The 18649-nt window shown below is 44.6% G+C and overlaps 1 protein-coding gene across 1 annotated transcript in view; it reads right to left on the minus strand.

The window, feature by feature from the left end:
• The window catches only part of PKHD1 (PKHD1 ciliary IPT domain containing fibrocystin/polyductin), a 431701-nt gene extending 420007 nt beyond the window's left edge, over positions 1 to 11694 (minus strand). The window contains 5 exon segments of the mRNA XM_040643571.1: positions 2448 to 2505; positions 6822 to 6930; positions 9262 to 9406; positions 10044 to 10121; positions 11643 to 11694. Of these exon segments, the coding sequence (XP_040499505.1) occupies positions 2448 to 2505; positions 6822 to 6930; positions 9262 to 9406; positions 10044 to 10121; positions 11643 to 11694 (442 nt within the window).
• Between the last annotated feature and the right edge of the window lie 6955 nt (positions 11695 to 18649).

Here is an 18649-nt window from a genome sequence, read left to right on the forward strand (position 1 = left end):
ATCCCCTCTCAGCAAGGTGCACTCTCGGTACTGCCCCCACCCGCTCTGCTCACAAGAGGTGAGAATGGAATCTGATGTAACTCTTTCTCAAAGAGTTTGGGGGCCCCTCCCGGATGTGACAAGAGCTGATTTCTTCCATCGTTGAAAACACCTAAACTCAGCTCTGTGCAACTACATGAGGCCAAGTTTAAGCAAACACCCCATAGCGAGGTGATGTAGTTAAAGCTACCAGACAACCCCATGACCTGGCAAAGTGTGCCTTCCAAATAATCAGAGAATTTAACCATCTGCGCTGTGATCTTGTAGCACCACAAATGATGTTAAGAGACGAGAGAGGCTTTTTGGTTAATGAGTAAAACCTCAAAGATGGAAAAGAAAAGAGCACCTATGGGACTCAGGAGGTCACTGAATGCAGAGGACTTGGAATCTCTTCACGGCCACACTCAAAGTCACAAAAGAACGTTACCAAGAAGTTGTTCCCTTCCGACTGTGTTTGTGTAGTATTAATATGAGATGCTTTCAGATGCGGTCATTGGATGACTGGCAGTGAAACCATGGGAACCCTCCAGGAAGCCTGAGAGCCGCTGTGCAGTGAATGGGTAGAAAGGGAGGGAACCTAATGCCTTAGACAAAGGTCACAGACACAAGGAAGCCTAGAGTCTGCAGTTCTCTGCTCCTATCAACACCTGGCAAAATAATTTCCCTTCGTTTTAATAGAGCTAAATTATTGATTCCTAGCTCTGATGGCCACAATTTTAAAAATTGGTAACAAGTTATAGAAATTGGGAATTCTGTGAGTTTTTGTCTTGTTCCTAAACAAAGCAGTCCAACAGAGGCTGAGAAATGGCTAAGCCTACCCATGATGCCAGGCAATTCTGCGTCATAGTGAAGGACTGTTAACCACAGACAGAAATTCAACTGCTCTTGGAACATCATCTCTCCTGTCCCCACCACCTCCCCCATCTCCCTGGCTGCCACTCTGGGCAGGCTTCCGAAATGAAATGAGAGTAATTGTCTGGAAAGTGATTTCAAAGATGCCGCTGCATGGATCCTGCCTGGAGGGACCACTCCACTCCACCCAGGCCAGCCACCAATCATTCCCCCAGAAGGTGAAGGAGACAGTGTGCGGCACTCATACTTGGTGGGAGAAACGGGCCTGACAGATCTGGGTGAGCCAACATCCCATTTCACACCTCTGATGGCAGGCTCCTTTCTCAGCCCTCACCCTGTGGACTTCTGCCATCGAAACAAGAGCTTTCTAACACCAGAACAGCAGGGACCGAAACGTCCGTATCTGATTTTTCAGACAACATCTCATTTTAATAAAACATGATCATGCCTTGATTATTCAGACAAATGGAAAGGTACAGATCTCTGAATAACCTGCATTAATAAAAACATGCCAGATTCATATTCTTCAGGATATCATATAAATACATGCATACATGCTCTATGTCTACACACACACATACACACACACACACAAAGTACAAACACTTTCCAGCAACTCAGATAGTCATTTTGACATTCTTGAGCAGTCAAGCCATTTAAAACTAGATCAGTTTATGCATTTAGACACAACTACATATAAACATTTAGCAACTTGTATTCCCATAATTATACCATCTGGAAAGCCTGAACAAAGGAAAAACATGAAATAGACATAGGAATTTGCCAAGAATCAGACAGCAACTTCTATATAATCCTAGCTGTACTTATAGTACTTACTTGTCAGGCAGGCTTAGCAATTCTTGAACCTATTTCTTAGCTGCAGTCCCTTCTTTCATGTAAATCTCAGCTTTCTCTCTCTTCTTCCCTTCTAGCCCCTGGCCTTCCATGTGGTAGGTAACACCACCACTCAGCACAGAACAAAACGCTGGATATACCTGCCCACTTTGGATTCTGCCTGTCTGAGTCCAAATCCTGGCTGTACACCCACTAGCTGACTTTAAGCAAGCTTCTTAACCTTTTAGGTTAAGGAAATGAGAATTTCCTCATCTGCAAATGAGATTAGTACTAGTCCCTATGTCATCAGGTTCTTACGAGGATCTAAGAAGATAATACATGCCAAAAGCTTAGAACATAGCCTGGCTCTCAGTAAGATTCCATAAAGGTTTGCAATGATATGGATGATTATAAAGTTGAGAGCAAGGAGGATTTCTACTTCCACCATTCTCTGGCAGTACCTGGTTTGATTTTACTGGCCTCTTTCTTTTTTCATGTTTGGATTTCTTTGGTTACCAGTGAAGTAACAGAGCAAAAGTGCCCAGAGGTGAAACCAAACCCAGTCAAAAATAAACCAGAGATTGGCACTTATTTTCAAAACAGCATCAGAGAAGACGCTCAGTGCTCCCATTTACAGAGAGCACCCATGTGGGTAGAAGAGTTTGCAATAGCTTTGGCAAAGGGATCCATAATTATTCCTATTTCAACAGGAGATTTCTTACCTGGAACCCCACTTGGTGGTGTAACTTGGTAAACAATGGGTGTCTGCCCTCTGGAAAACTGTTCAGGAAAGGTCATCACAAGGGAGAATTTCATTAGCATATCACAACCGCAAACAAGAAGCAAAAGTCATTCGGCATCGAATATTAGTTAAGTTGGTAAATGCTTACATTTCCTCAAATCAACTTACACCTATTTCTTTTTATCCCTGTAATCTATCTGCGAAGCAGAGGTGACAGATATTATTATAGTTCTTCCATACAGGAAGTAAAAGGAATTTTATCAAGGTCACATAGCTCTCTGCCCTGCACCATATTGTCCAAACTTTGGCAAGTCTCTTTCCACCTGCTCACTTGTCATACCCAGGAACACACTTTACCAGAAAGAAAGGTAGGTAGGCCAGGCTTGAGAATTCCATTATTGTAACTTGGTATCTTGGAATCTTGAAGGATTTTTTAATTTTTCTAGACAAGAATTTCCTTACTTAGATTGAAAGAATTGCAACTTAAATTATTATCAGCCAACATCTAGGCAGGAATTAGCAAGCTACAAAAAACTGGAAGTTGGGTAGGCACACAAGTGATGTGTTTTTTGGGAAAATGGATGGTGCCTATTGGGAGAAAAATTATTCAAATGATTCAAGGAATGGGAAGCAACCTTACTCTTTGAGAAGGAGGAAACAGCACTGATGGGAGAGAGGAAAGCCTGGTCATGGAACTCCAAACCATCTTTCTATGCTCCCTCCCCCAAAGCACATTATCTGCTAATTATAAGCTCCAGAAAGGCAGGGACGATGCTGGACTCAGTCGTGGTCATATCCTTGTGCACAGCCTGGGATAGAGAAGACATTCAAATTTTTGTGAATGAATAGAGCGGCCTGCTGTGAGAAGGTTGATCTGGTGCCTGGAAATAGAGGAGAGAAAAAGACAACTCCAGGAATTCCATCTCACCTATAAGCATCTGGGTTAGCCCAAGATTAGTGCATTTCATGGCCAGGGCCGGTGTGAACAAACAGAGAAGCAGAAGGATGGACTGACCAGGCCAAGGTTTGACCCACGAGCTAATGACACTCAGGAAGAGACCAGGTCTCCCCCTCCTGCCACCCTCACCCCCAAACTCCTCTGGACGCCTAGACCACCTTCATTCCCCATAAACTACACTGCTTCCTACTTGCAAATCCAATGAGAGCAGATTGTTTTGCTTGGTCTGCTTCCAGCATTCCAGGGGTCCACCTTCTCAGGGAGACTATCAGCAAAGAATAACTCCATTGTTCATTGACTGCCCTGAGCAGAGGGAAAGCCCATGACATTTCAACAAAGCTGACAGTGGCTTGGCAGGTATGGGGTTTAGGCATTGATCCACATGGCTGTACAGCCTGCCATCGAGGCTAGTTTCCTTCTTTCTAAAGGAGAAAGTCAAAGAACAGGTCACAGAAAGTATGTACAGTCAGGAGGTCAAGGTAAGAATGTTGTGACCTCACCAATTGGGAACTGGCTCTAATCTCACCAAAAGATAAGGATTAATGCAATTCCACACACACCTGCCAAACATGGACTCCCTACCCTGGTTTCTCAGCTTCCTCCCACACCCCAGCTTTCACCCCTCACTGGGCGACCTCCGTACCAATGTCATTTCCATTGAAAGTATATCCTAGGAGCCTCATGAGTAGAGCAGTGGTTACTGCTCCTTCTCATTGACGTTAGAAACGGAGGCGCAAGAACAATCGAGTCCAAACCAAATCAGGAAACACGCCTCTGGTTTCCAGCTTGCCATGTCAGATCTACCACTCAGTCTGTGAGCCTTCCACCAGAAACGCGGGGGCAACAGAGTGACTCCTCGATCACTCCCTCCTGTTCCTTGGCATGGTGGGGCGGCTCAGAGTTAAAGCCCACAAAGTCTCCCTTGTGAGTCCCTCTGAGCTGACACGACATAACAATGGTACATTTCTAAGGAAAACAGGTCCCGCTCACCCAGCAAGCTAGAGACATGACAAAGTGAAAAATTAATGAGCTTTCAAATCAAGCTTCCTGCGTGCTGATCCCTGAGCCCCAGCGAGGTCAGCGGCAGCAAGATGGGAGAGAGGAAACGCAGAGGATTAGGAGAGTGAAGCCACAGCCACCAGCTGCTTGATAAACCTTCTGTGAGTTGTTCAAACCTGTCAGCGCCTGCAGCGGGCTCTTTGAAGTGGACTGGCGAGATGGAATTAATTTTTAATACTCACGGTTCCCCCAGTCCCAGTCCCAAAACAGAGACACACCGTGTTTTATTTAGCTTGGAATGCCTCTCATTAACTGCGTCCCCTGGTGATTTTTCATCAACTCGCCAAGCTAGGCGAAGCACTCAAGGACTTGTTTTCTTTAATGTGCAATTTTAGGGAGTGCTTCTCCTCTCTCCCCTTGCCCTCCTTTCCGATCTTTAATAAGTAGGAACACTACTATCCGGGGTGAAAGGAACATCAAAACCAAAAACAGCATGGTGATCAGGGAGGGTGCTTGGCCACCCGTCTTCTGTCGCAGTCACAGAAACAGTGGAGAGGTGGGGGTGCGGGGCTTAATAAGAAAGAATGATCTTTTTTTTTCTTTCCGCTGCATATGTACAGAAGCAAAATTCCAGAAAACAAGACTCTCTGGGAGTGAGAAACAATTTGTTAAATGTGAACTGACAGCAAATTCCAAATTTGTCAATGAATTGCCTGTATAAAAATGTGGACTGAACAGGGATGAATGTAGGAGATGACGTCTTGTGCTAAAGGAGCATTAATTAATGACTAAGACTTTTGTGAACAGCTCTTTGGCGGAGGCACCCTGTGGGAAGAACCATGACGAAGAGCTCTGTCAAACCTCAGCCTTTTATGAAAAGTCTAGGGCCCACCCTTTCAGAGATCAGTGGAAAACTAACCTGAAATGGACAATAGGCTGAACCAAACATAAAATTAAGACCAAATATGCATATTGCTTCTCTAACATAAGTTAGGCATTAACTCACAAACTCTCCCTCTCTCTGCTTCCCTTTAGCTCTGCACTTGAAGGAGAATGCCACCAGCAAATGCCCTTTCAATCTAGGATTGGAAAGAAGGGCAGGAATCAAGCACAAAGCAGAGGGCAAGGTAGAGCTTGGGTCCCTTCTTGCTACTGAGACTTAGGAGAATTGCAGCTATGAAATGAAACATTGACCAATGACAATCTTCGCGGCTCCTCATGGGCTTCAGTTTAGATGAAGATTTAGAATCCAACACAGGGGGGATGTCTGGGTGGCTCAGTTGGTTAAGCGTCTGCCTTCAGCTCAGGTTGTGATCCCAGGGGTCTGGGATCGTGTCCTGTATAGGGCTCATTGTTCAGCTGGGAGTCTGCTTCTCCCCCTCCCTCTGCAGTTTCCCCTGCTTGTTCTCCCTCTCTCTCTGTGACAAATAAATAAAATTTAAAAAAAAGCAGAATCTAATGCAGGTTCAAATCTTAGTTCTTTTAGATTCCACATGTAAGTGAAATCATACGGTATTGGTCTTTCTCTATCTGACTCCTTTCATTTGGCACAAGACCATCTCATTCCGTCCATGTGGTCACTAATGGTAAGACTTATTCTTTTTTATGGCCGAGTAACATTCCATTGTGTACATACACCCCATCTTCTTTATCCATTCATCTACCGATGGACACTAGGGCTCCTTCCATATTGTGGCTATTGTAAATAATAAACATAGGGGAGCATATATCTCTTCAAATTGGTGTTTTCATTTTCATCACATATATATCCAGAAGTGAAATTGCTGGATCATATTTCTATTTTTAATTTTTTGAGGAACCTCCTTGCTGTTTTCCACAGTGGCTGCACTAATTTACATTCCCACCAGCAGAGGAAATATACTTAATAATATTGTAATAACTCTGTATGATGACAGGTGTCAACCTAAACTTATCATGGGGATCATTCTGTAATGTATAAAAATGTCAAATCCCTATGATATACACCTGAAACTGACAGGACATCATATGTCAATAAAAAATTAAAAATTAAACTAATTTTAAAAAATCCTAGTTCTGCCATTTAGTACCTGGATGACATAGATAAAATTATTGATGATATGGGCACATTATTTCATCTCCCTGAGCATCAAGTCACTCGTCTGCAGAACCAGGATAATGAATAGCTACCCCATAAAATTGTTGGGAGCATCGAATTAATGTACATAAAGCACGGAGCCTGACATACAAGTGCTCCATACTTGACTTTCGATGGTATCGTCTCAGAAACCCCACAACTACCATCCCCCTTTCTTCTCACCCTGGCAACGCAGTCTCTGGCTGACTTATAACTTGCTTGCTGACAGCACAAGCATCCCCTCAGATTCCCCCTCACATTCCTCCATCCTTAGAACCCACCTTGAACGTACAGTTGTCTTGCGGTCCTGGGCTTGGGCTGCCTCCCACCTGTCCCCCAGAGTGCACTTCCAGGTAGTACAGACCCTCGTGTGCTTCAGACAGCAGAGATCTGAGGGCAGAAAGTGGAAATCCTCATGAACCAAAAACTGAACTACCAAAGCCAGCAGCCCCACGTGACCACTCCAAATTTCCTCCGGCATCTGAGAAACAGAGCTACCCAAGGAGTCCTATGTTTCACTTTTCACCTTCTAGATCCACTCACCCACTAAGACTTTAAAGATTGGATCCTTCAGCAACATGTTATAATTGTTTTATAGAAAGTCCTTAAAATTTAAAAAAAAAAAGCTGTCTTATTCCTCAGAATTGTAGGTTCACAGGACTTCACGACTTGGAACGGACTTGATAGATAATCTAATCCTAGTTTCCATTAAAAAAAAATTTGACAGTTCCAAATAGATTAAGAAACTTATGTGTGTGAACACGACAGGTCAAAGGCAAAGTGGGACTTGAATCCTAGACTCTTTCTGATAAAAGGCATTCATTTCACGTGTTGCCAAAAAAATTCTTGACTTCATAATATTCAAGCAGTCCATAAACACTTCATATATCCATCAAGAGAGTCCTGGACCCCCTCTCCTCTTTTCACAAATATCACAGTGGTTTTGTCACCTCTTTGATGCTGCCATTCCTGTTGATTTTTGTAAGAGAAGGAATATGATAAATAAGGAGCTAGAATTAGGAAGTGCCTCCCCTCCAAGATTTTCTTACCAAACTCTTCAGTATGACTTTAAGTATTTAAATCTGCAACATCCAATGTGTAACCATTAGCCATATGTGGTTACTAGGTACTTGAAATGTGGCGAGTCCCAAAGAGAGTATGCTGTAAGTGTAAAATCACAGTGGATTTTGAAGACTTGGGGTGCAAAAAGTATATAAAGTATATCAATAATTTATATATTGATTACATATGAAATAATATTCTGGATATGTTGAGTTAAATAAAAATTACTAAAATTAATTTCATTTGTTTCTTTTGAATTTTTGATGTGGCTACTAGAAAATTTTAAATTACATTTGCAGCTCACATAATGTTTTGAGTAGACAGTGCTGATTTAGATGCTACATACATCTTTATGATAATGAATATGACAGTATATCATTGATAATAAAATGTGCATTTTTTTCACATTTGAGGGTTACTGGAACTTGATATTCATCTTCCAACCAATGAGTACTTGTAAGAGGGTAGTGTTTCTTTCCCTCTGACAAGATTATATAAAATCAATGGTGCATCTGAAAATCAGCAGCATGTTGGGACTGAGGAGACAGAACATATAAAACTTCAGTTTTTATCTATTTCATGGCAAGTTCTTGCAGGAGCTCTATGCCCACATCTACCATAAAATGTAAGACGTACAACCCAGTTTTAAAACCAATAGCAGCAGGGCTGTAAGAAAGTCCAGTTCAAGAGACATCTATGTGGCCATGTCTACTCACAAGGCATTGTGTTAAGTACCATAAGGACTACAGGGTAGTATTAACACATCCCCTGGCCTCAAAGCACTTCATTCTAGGATGAATCTGACAAGTGAACAACTGACATAAATATCATGGGAAACACAGGGCTGAGGAAAACAGGGCCACTGAGGCTACACGTGCCATGCCTTTCTGTAAATTACAAAAGGTTCTACTTCCTCAAAATTGTGGCAACCGTCACCTGGATTTCAGCCCCTATAAAGAAGGGCAATATTATACTCAGTTGTATGTTCAGGGAAGAGGTGACATTTGCAGGTTAGGATTTCAGTAGGCAGACATGGAAGAAAGGGAGCCTTCCTGAAGGACAGAACAGAAAACAAAAGGAAATGACATTTTTCTTCTCTTAAGCAATGATCCACTTTCACGCAGCATCTCTAAGACATGAGTAGGGAAAGAATGAACTCGTGGAAACTTCGTAAGCCAACAAAATCTTGAGCAAAACAGTAGATAATCTGGAATCCCGTACAAATCATACAAAAAGGAAATACACTGAGGACGAAAGCAAATTTCTTTTCTAGCTGGTTTTGGGTTTACGCACAATCATTACAATTATGCCTATTTCAAAAGATGAGTTCTTTAGATGGTGAAATCTCACTGTTTATTGAAATCTTAATAGCGACAGAGCTCCTTGCAAATGACAACAAGAAAACACAGCTGGAAACACAATCCAACTCCTCCTTATAAGTGTCTCAAGTTTCTCAAAATTCTTCCCTATATTTTCATCCTCCCTTAAAGCCCTAGAACCCTAGTAGGGAAATTTTCAGGAGCATATTCACATGGGACATTTTTAAAGCTATAGCTGATAACTCCCTTATAGAGGGAGTTGCTCTAATTTGCCACACAAAACTACTGAGATAAGCAAGGCACTCGCCCTGTCTGATCTTCTCCTACCCAGACAGGTTACCTGGTCCTGCACGTGAGCACTGGCAAATCCAAGAAGGCGGGAGAAACATCACAAGGGATACTCGGCAGGGCGGGCACAGCCACATTCACCAGGTATATCTCCAGCTGAGAGCCATTGGTGGGGTAAAGGAGCTCCGATTCCCAACCTGAACACAAGGGAAAGGGGAATCTCGGGCTGAGCAGACTTGTTAAAATCCACACAGGAGAATATAAAGACATGGCCATGCAGGGGCAATGTGACACGCTAAGCTTGCCTGAGGATTAAATGACTACTCTTCATTTCCAAATGCATTTACGACTGTGGTGTAAATGGATGGTCTCATTTATACGTTTATAAAAATTTTCTCTCTTCAGGTCCATCCATTGAAACCCGGGACTTTTTCAGCTCTCAAAATTACTCTTTACCCTGGTACAAATGGGTAAGCTAAGCTGCAGTTTAGAAGTTCCCACATATAGAACCATCTGCAAGGAAGATAACCAAGATTCTGGGGAACACATTGCTAAGGACTATGCTACACGCTTCCATATCGTGTCATTGTGGGTTCCTAAGGTACCATCCCACAGCTTGGGATAAGAAAGCGGACATGGGCATATCTAATGGTGTGATGTGCTCTGCTTCTGTGACATCAGCAAGTAAGCATCTGGAAACACAGAAATCAGTGTGAGTGGGTCCAACGCCCGTCAGGCCCTCTTTTACACCTGTCCCTAGCCAAAGACTCATATTCTTTAGGATTCAGAATACCAGTAAATAAGAAACTTGCATTTGTTAAGACCTAAACCCACCATCAAAAATGACTGTGATCCACGTTCCCCCTGCAAGACTACCTTCTTCAGGTTCAATGTGGAAACTCAGGGAAGGCTCTGTAAATAAGTAAGAAAAACAGTGTTTTTGTCAATACACCCACTTCCCTAATGTTATAAAAACAAAAGTTAGCATTCTTCAGAATCACCAAAAGGACTTGATAAAACACAGATTGCTGGGCCCCACCCTTGTAGTTTCTGATTCAGTAGGCTTAGGGTAAGGCCCAAGAATTTACCGTTCAGACCAGGGGCTGCTGGAGCTACTCGTCTGGGGATCACACCTTCAAAAATTTCATTTTAAGGAGAGTTCTGACTGATTCTCTTATTTTGGACATCCAAAACCCCACTGTTCACCAGAACAATCCTGAATTTCTACTTCCTTTGGGAAGGGCCTCAAGGACACATTTGGTCCCTAATTAAACATATAGTATCTCTTCTCTCTTTCCCACACTCTAATTGGTTTGTCATACTTTAGTTGTAAAGTCACCATTTATTTCTTGTAACTCCACTTCCCAGAGGAGAAACTTCTAGAAGTTGTCCCTATTTCAATCATCGTGCTCAGTATACCATCCTTTGATTTCCTCCTTTTGAATATATGATCAGAATGACTCCCCAGATGGATATAAAATTCTGTAGATTTTTTTTTTTTTTTTTGCCTTGCCTGCTCAGAGAGAGGCTGAAGCATGGATCAGTGCTGGAATTTTCTTGGGAGAAAAAAAGACACACTATAGACTACACATGCTAGGTTAGATAGGGTTCTCCCATCAAGACCATTGGCTGGGCATAATAATCAAATCCTTGTCTTTGAAGACACTCTTGGACATGCCTTAGCCAAGGCAAAGCCAATTCAAGGAACCATCAAAAATCAGTCAGCTCCTCAGTGAGATCATAGATAGGAAAAGTGTTATCTACAGAACACTTTTCATTTCCTATATCAGAAAAGATAAAGGGTAATCCAGGCCATGCTAACTCTGGTTAGCCCAGGCCTTCCATGTACACAGCAGGCATAATGCACAACCAGGGGTGATGGGGAATCACTCACATCAACACAATTATTCATGGCAGCCCCAGCCACCCCAGCCCATGCTTACCCTTCAGAAGCATATTAGATATTTCTACCTAAAGAAGGCCCAAAACAAATGCTGTAAAAAGATACCGAGGATCACCAAATTCACAGAAAAAATTAGAGACGTGATTTGAGAAACGACGAGTTTGATACAAGCAGTCATTAACTGCTGAGACAAGATAAGCTATTCCCTTTGGGAAGATAAAGCAATAAAATCTAAAAAGAATTACATCATATAGCTCAAAAAGGAATTATAAAAAGAAGGTTGTAAGTTATTATTAGAAGCTCTAGACTATAACAGCAACCTCCATCAGCCATTAAAAAATCGAAGTATATATCCATAACTAATTTATAACCTCAACTACTAAACAGAAAAAAATAATCTTTAAGCAGTGAAAATTTAAACCCAGAACAGATACTTCAAAACTTTCCCCCCAAATAACACTTTAAGTATCAATAGATTAGTTCTCAAGGTAAGTTCTATCTATAATCCCTTCAGAACACATCCTACTTACCTGCCAGAAGTAGTATTTCCATACTCATCAGAGAGATCAGCCAAACAGTCATCCTGTCCACTTAGATCAATCCTCTCAAAACTGCTCAGACATTACAAGCATTTTCAATTCTGCGGGAGCAGTATAGCTTTCGTGCTTTATAAAAAAATAAAATGAAAAATTACTATCATTTTTTGCTCACATACTATTACTTGACTGTGCCAACACTTGGTAAATTAAGGAGGTGATACCAACATGGCCCTAGAGTCTTCAAAGGGACCCGCCAAACTCCCAAACTCAGGAGAAAAGGATAATCCAAGAATCTTGTATAAAATCATCACTATTCCACCCCCTCCCCCTCTCCCACCAACATATTTTATGCATGTTTAAGCTGGGTAAATAATAACAGCCTCTTTCATTAACTCATTATCGAACAAAGCTTAATTTAAAAAATAATAAATTCTAGATATCAAGATACTAGTGGTTCTTGGGTGGGGGGTAGGGAGAGGTTGTTTTTTTTTGTTTCATTTTGTTTCTACAAGAGTCTCAGTCCTCCAGGAAACCAATCAACACAAAAAAAGTAAAAAGTTTAACAAAGCAAGTGTTAAGTATGGTACTGGGTTTAAAAAAAAAAAATGGTACTAATGGGAATTTGGGGGGAAACAGTCCTGTCCTCGCAGCAGAGGAGAAAGGGAGAAAAGACACAGGAAGAAAAAGCTGGACTCTCCAAACTGGACCCCATTATTCCAGGGTCTCTCTACCCCATTCTTGTGAAAAGTTGGTGCAGTCCACCAGGCCTATCTTCCTCAACTCTACCTTTATTGCGCCATTGTTCTGCTTAATGCTTTTAATTCAGTGCAAAACCTCCATCATTCATAAAATAAGAATACCTCTCAGTGGGGCGCCTGGCTGGCTCCGCCTGTGAAGCAGCCCACTCCTGATTTTGGCTCAGGTCAAGATCTCAGGGTGGTGGGGTCAGGGCCCCCCTTTGAGCTCTGTGTTCAGCACAGAGTCCGTCTGCTTTAGAGTCTCTCCCTTCCTCTGCTCTTCCACCGGCTCACACTTGCTTCTCTTTCTTTCTTTCTCTCTCTAAAATAAATAAATAAAATATTTTTCTATAAAAAGAATACTTCTCAGGATTTCATCAACATTAACCGAGGTGATATAAACAAAGAAATTAACACAGGGCCTGGCACAAAGGAGACACCCCAGGGATGTTAGTTTTCCTTTCAGGGGCTTTCTGTTTCCAATGCAAAGCCCTGTCTCTGACCTCTCCGTCGGTCACGACCTGGGCCCCTACCTTTCCAATTTTCCTGGCCATGGCTCTCCAAAGTGAACCATGCACTGCACTGGACGGTTCTCCCCAACACCTCGAAGACAAGCCCCTTCCTTGGCTCCTGTGGCTGCCTTCTGCACTCCCCAAACTCTCCCATAGCCTAATGAAATCCTGCCCTTCCTTCCCAGCCCTCCTCGGGAGCCACCTCCTCCATGGCATCTGTCCCCTGTGTTGGTTCGAATGCCCCCTTCCCTGGAGGGCAAGGAGAAACAGAGGAAAGAGGCAGACAGACCCCTCCGGACTGGCAGGCGGCAGGTTCAACACAAGGAAACATACGTACGGGTATGTCTCGGGCACCCTCAGGACGAGTAGATCTCCACACCTGCCTCCCTGAATCTTAAAAGTTCGTATAGAGGCCTCAGCTGGGTTCAAACGACACCCGGCAGGTAGTCTCAGCACCACACTGCTCTCAAGGCCGCGTCCCGGAAAATGGTGGCCACTGTGGGAAAGGTGGGCGGAGTGTACATTTCGAGGGGAGGAGTGAGGAGCCTCCGATGCCGGGGTCTACTCTCTGGTCAACTGGAGGTCACGTCCTCTCCATGACCTCTCCTCCCAACGCTCCACGCCTCCTAGCCCGTGTTTACAGTCTCACGTGCCCCCTCTTCTGCAGTGCGCCCTGAACAGTCAGCAAGGGCTTCCGCCAGCATCGAGGGGGCTCGTTGCGCGGCTCTTCCGCTGCGCTTCGAGGCAGATACCACAGCAACGCTCCAGCGCGCGCAAGAGAAAACTTAGACGAAGATCATGATCCCCAAAATAAGTAATAATTTTTTCCACCAAGAGCCCCGTGATCCAAACCATTCATTTACTAAGCCCCCTAGCATAGAGGTCGAATCGTTCAGGGCAGTCACTTGTGTCCTGGTGAGTTAATTAGCAGGCTCTCACGAGTGTGAACATACAACACTGTTTGGAGAACGGCACAGGTGCCTCTTCTTGAGGCAATAATAACGTCCAAAGCCATCCTATTTTGGAGGATAGTTTTTCTCGTCAGAGACATTTTGGTGTTCAGTAAGGACAGACTCTGCCGGCTATCATTGAAGGCTTGCTGGGTGAATATAGTGAGGGCTTCTATGTGTTTATGATGTCCTCCAGGCCAAGGGAGGGACAAAGCTGGTGGCCAAATGATTGTACCTGTGGAAAACAGAACGCGCTCACCTGGCCTTGAGGAGAGGAAGTTGGAAGCTTTAGGAACTTGACCTGGTTGTGCGCACACCATACATGTTGGCGAGGGGAGGTAGAAGAGAGGAGATGAACTAAGAACTAAGACCAGGACCCTCACCTTCTCCCTCTTTCAGTGGTGTATGTTCCACTCCAAGCATAGTGTGTTTCAACAGGTCCAGCTTGCCACAGTACAACTGGATCCCAAAGGAGACTGAGTAGTTTCCATTCACCAGGGACGTGAAACAATTCACCCATTCCAGTAGGACATTCCATTGTAACGCTAGGAGATAATGCCTGTCCCAGGTATGATGGGGTTTGGTGTTCTCAGCAGCGTATCTTTGATCCATATGAGAGATGGGGCAATGGGCCCTGCTGACTTATCATTCAAATGTCTTAAAATCTGGGATAGTATTTTAGCCCATCTATCCAAATGTTTTTTCTTGTTAGTAATTTAATCTGTTGCTTTAATATTATATTTTTCTTTCCTACCAACCCTGCTGCTTGCAGATTATAGGGGAGATGGACCCACCACTCAATGTCATGTTCTTTTGCCCCATCTTGGACATCACGACCTTTGAAATGTGACCTCCTATCATTGTCTATTCAATAAGGGTATCTGTACAGGGTACTTAGCTTCTCTAATTCCCTAATGGTAGCAGCCTGGTTTATGCTGTGACAGAGGATAGCTTGGGTTAAGCCAGATATAGTGCCCATATAAAACAAGGCATATTTAGAACCCTCACTCAGAGGGAGGGGCCCGTTACAATCAATTTGCCAATCCCTCACTAGTTGGAAACTCCGGTGGATGGTCCCGGGACTCCTTCAGTAGTTGCCTTGGATTTTGTTTAGAACATACAGGACATGCTGTTACTGCATTAACCAAGTCACTGTATTTCAGGGCCAAGATGGAATCCTTGGCACTAGGCCATCTTATTTGGGTGCTCTGGTGACCTCCCTTTGTATGTACTCCATCTTGCTAGGGTTTGTACTGGGCTAGGGCATCAGCTTCCTGATTGCCGCGGGGTGTCAATGCCTTACTATCTGTGATATGGAAGACAGTGAGGGCTATTTCAGGCTCTGGCGGATGGCCCCAAAAGTCTTTCCACATATCCTGAGCCTTCTAGGGCTTATTCATGACCATCCATCCTTTGGCTTCCCATTATTTAAGCCACGGGGTTCATCTCTTTGTAAAGTCCGACTGTCAGTGCGAAGGGTTAACAGGCAGGATGCATAAGGGATCACCAGCGAAACCACAGAGCTCAGCCCGCTGGGCTGTTGAGGTTCCTTCCAGCTCTCATCCAGATGGTGTCAGTGTTGGGCTGCATGGCAGCTGCAGTCCCTACAGAAGGGTCGCCCTGACCACAGCCATCTCTCTACCAGGCACCAGCAGGAATTGCCCCCATTTCCTCTCTCCAGGCTGCTGGGGCCTCACGGGGCTGCCTTAGGAAGAGGGGTGGGACCATCTACACACTCCACACAGCCCAGCAGCCCCTGCATGTTTTAGAGGGTAGGCTGCTTCTCTGCTGCAAACGGGCATGCCACTTAGTCCAAGCAGGGGTTTGCGCCATGGCAGAAGTGGGTCAGTGGAACATACTTTTAACACATCTCTTGACGGGAAGGGAAGTTCTGACTATGATATGCTCTTCCTTCATGTGAGGCTCTACCTGGAGGAGCACGGGGTACACTGCTAGGAGCTATTGCTCTATGGGGACATAGTGGGTTTCTACCCCCTTCTAGAGCTAGGACTAAAATCCTAGAGGGATTCTGTCTTTCCTTGTCTCTGCTATTGTGCCCATCCCATACCTCATGGAGTCACAGACACATCTAACTCAAAGGGTAGCCCTGCTTGGGAGAGGCCCTGAGCTTTAATCTGCTTCACTAATATTTTCACCTTCTCAAAGGCAGCTTGTTGTTTTGATCCCCGGTTCTAGATGTGCCCTTTCTTTACTAAGTGGTATAAGGGATGGAGGTATGGAATTACAGTCCCCCCAAGTCCCCAAATCCGTACAAAGTCTTGCATCTCTTTCATATTTTTAGGGGTTGGATAGACTTACATCTTATCAATCATAGCTGCCAGGATAATGTGCATCTTACCCAAACAGCTCCCCAAATTTTTATGGCACTGCCTTGGCCTTGAATTTTCTGTGGGTTCACTGCCCATCTTCTCCCACAGAGATGTTTCAGCAAATCCTGCAAAGTGTCCTGCAGCGGAAACTAGTCTTCAAATTTTAATATGATATCATCAATGTAATAGGCCCATTTTTATTGATGTGGAGAAGGAGACCAGGGACAGGTCTCAGATTACCATCTGGGAACACATTGTGGAGCTGCGCAAGTAGCTTGGGGAAGTACTGGCATCGTGCATTGTTGCCCCTCCCACATGAAGGCAAATTGATCTTGTGACTCAGTGGCCAGTGGTATACCTAAAAAACCTTTTGCTAAGTCTAGCACAGCTTGGTACGTTCCTAGGATGGTGGTCACAGTGTCTAGGACACTGGCAATGTTGGGCACAGCCACCTGGGGGGCATGACATTAGTCAATTTTTGGTAGTCTACTATTATCTTCCATGAGCCATCTGGCTTTTTTATTGGCCATACAGGGCTGTTGAAAGCATTATGGGCAGTGTATACCATACCCACCCAGTACAGTTCTTGGATAGTTTTCCTAGGTTCTTGTGTCCCCCAAGCAATTTGTATTGTTTCACAATTAGCATTTTCAAGGGGGTGGTAGACTTCCTGATTCCCAGCTGGCATTTCCCCTCAGAACGGGTTTGATGATGCCACCCTGGAGGCAGAATTCAATTAAGGTTTGCAGAGTGTGACCTTGTAGGCTCTGGATGCCCAGTGTGCTCGCTCGTATTGAAGATAGAAACTTTGTATTCTTGAAGCACCTGTGAGGCACGGTCCATTAAGTGTCTGGCTCTTGGTTCCAGCTGAGCACGGAGTCTACTTAAGATTCTCTCTCCCTCTCCCGTTGTCCCTCACCCTAAGCGCACGCTCTCTCTCTATAAAATAAATAAATAAATCCTTAAGAAAAAAAAAAATCTTTGTATTCTTGCAGAAGAGAATGACCAATTTGTAGTAGTGTCCCAGCAACCTTCCTGACCATAACTGTTTGTCCTCAGTAACCATCAATGGCGTGAGGGGGCCAGAAAACTTCTGAGGGTTACCATACGTTAGGGTGCATTCAGCTCTGGTATCCACCAGAGACATCACCTCTTGATAATCTCTGGGGGACCAGTGAACAGTGAGCTGAACATGAGGTCTCCAACCTCCTTTACTGGCTCTCCCCTGGAGGCGATCGTGGGGTGCACCCTATACGGAAGGTGTGGAAGGCACCCACCTCAAGTAGGACTGTATCCCGGCGGCCTCTGCGGGAGCAGATGGGGCAGCAGGGATGGTAGGGGCCAAGGGAACTGGTCTGAATTGCCATTCAGGTTTTAAGGTCTTCCACTGGCCAACCAACAGAGAGCATTGGATTGCCGGTCTGTTTTTCAGAGGGAGGCCTGGCAGCAAGGACGTCAAACCACAGTAACATCCTCATTACCTTTATCAGACACTTTACAGCCAGTTGGAACAGCTTTTCAGCTTTTTGAGTTCCCTCTCTGTTCCAGATCTTTCCCACAGCCCATACCCCCTCCCAGGATTTGTCAGTTTTGCCTAGATCAGTGATGGATGGCCCAACATCATTAATGTCTTGTCCCACGATTGGACTCGGCATGGATCTCTGCGTTCCATACTGGGTGCTGAGGGCACACTGGGGTAACTTGGCTTTCATTCTTGAGGTGACTGTGGCCTGAGTGGGGCAGTCAACGACAGGGACATTGATTCCCTGTCTCATGTCCAATTCCCTAAGAATTTCTGGTACCCTCTCTATAGATTTCCACGACCTCTTGTACCCAGGGAGAGCCCCCTTTTGGGCCAAGCCTCCCTACAGGCTAGAATAATCCAATCTATAAGGAAGTGAGTCCCTTGAATGCCTGAACGTCACACAGGCACTGCTGGCAGGCAGAGTATGTGGCGACATTGCTCCTCTTCTCTGTCTCCTACCTATTCAGAGAAATGACACGGCCACTTGGATCCATCCCATAGCCACGTTAACCACACCTGGATACTTACCCTTCGGGGAATTTGGCATCTGTATCAATAAATTCCGTGGGAGTATATTGTGTCATCCTGAATGTTTCCTGAATGAACCGGCGGCTGCCCCGGCGGGCTGGGCTTGCTGCTGCTGTGCTTTGTGCTTTCCTTTGTATTAGGGCTGGGATGGCACGGGGCTCTTTGTCCATTTCATAACATCCCCCTCAACATCCTCCTCCTTGCTCTCCTCACTTCCCCGGGATTCCACCTCTTCGCATCCCAACCAGGCTTTGTCGTTAGTGCTGGGATCTTAATCCATGGCATTTTGTGCCCTCCTCGCTCCGGCACATGAAGATCTCCAGCTGATTACCCTGCTCTTCCACCTTGTCTGCCAGCCGTAGAGCCAGCAGAGGAGGGCACACCTGCACGTCCTTCTCTAACATCAGCTCTTCTTC

This window comes from Ursus maritimus, unplaced genomic scaffold, assembly GCF_017311325.1.
Source record: "Ursus maritimus isolate PB19 unplaced genomic scaffold, ASM1731132v1 scaffold_29, whole genome shotgun sequence".
Taxonomy (NCBI): domain Eukaryota; kingdom Metazoa; phylum Chordata; class Mammalia; order Carnivora; family Ursidae; genus Ursus; species Ursus maritimus.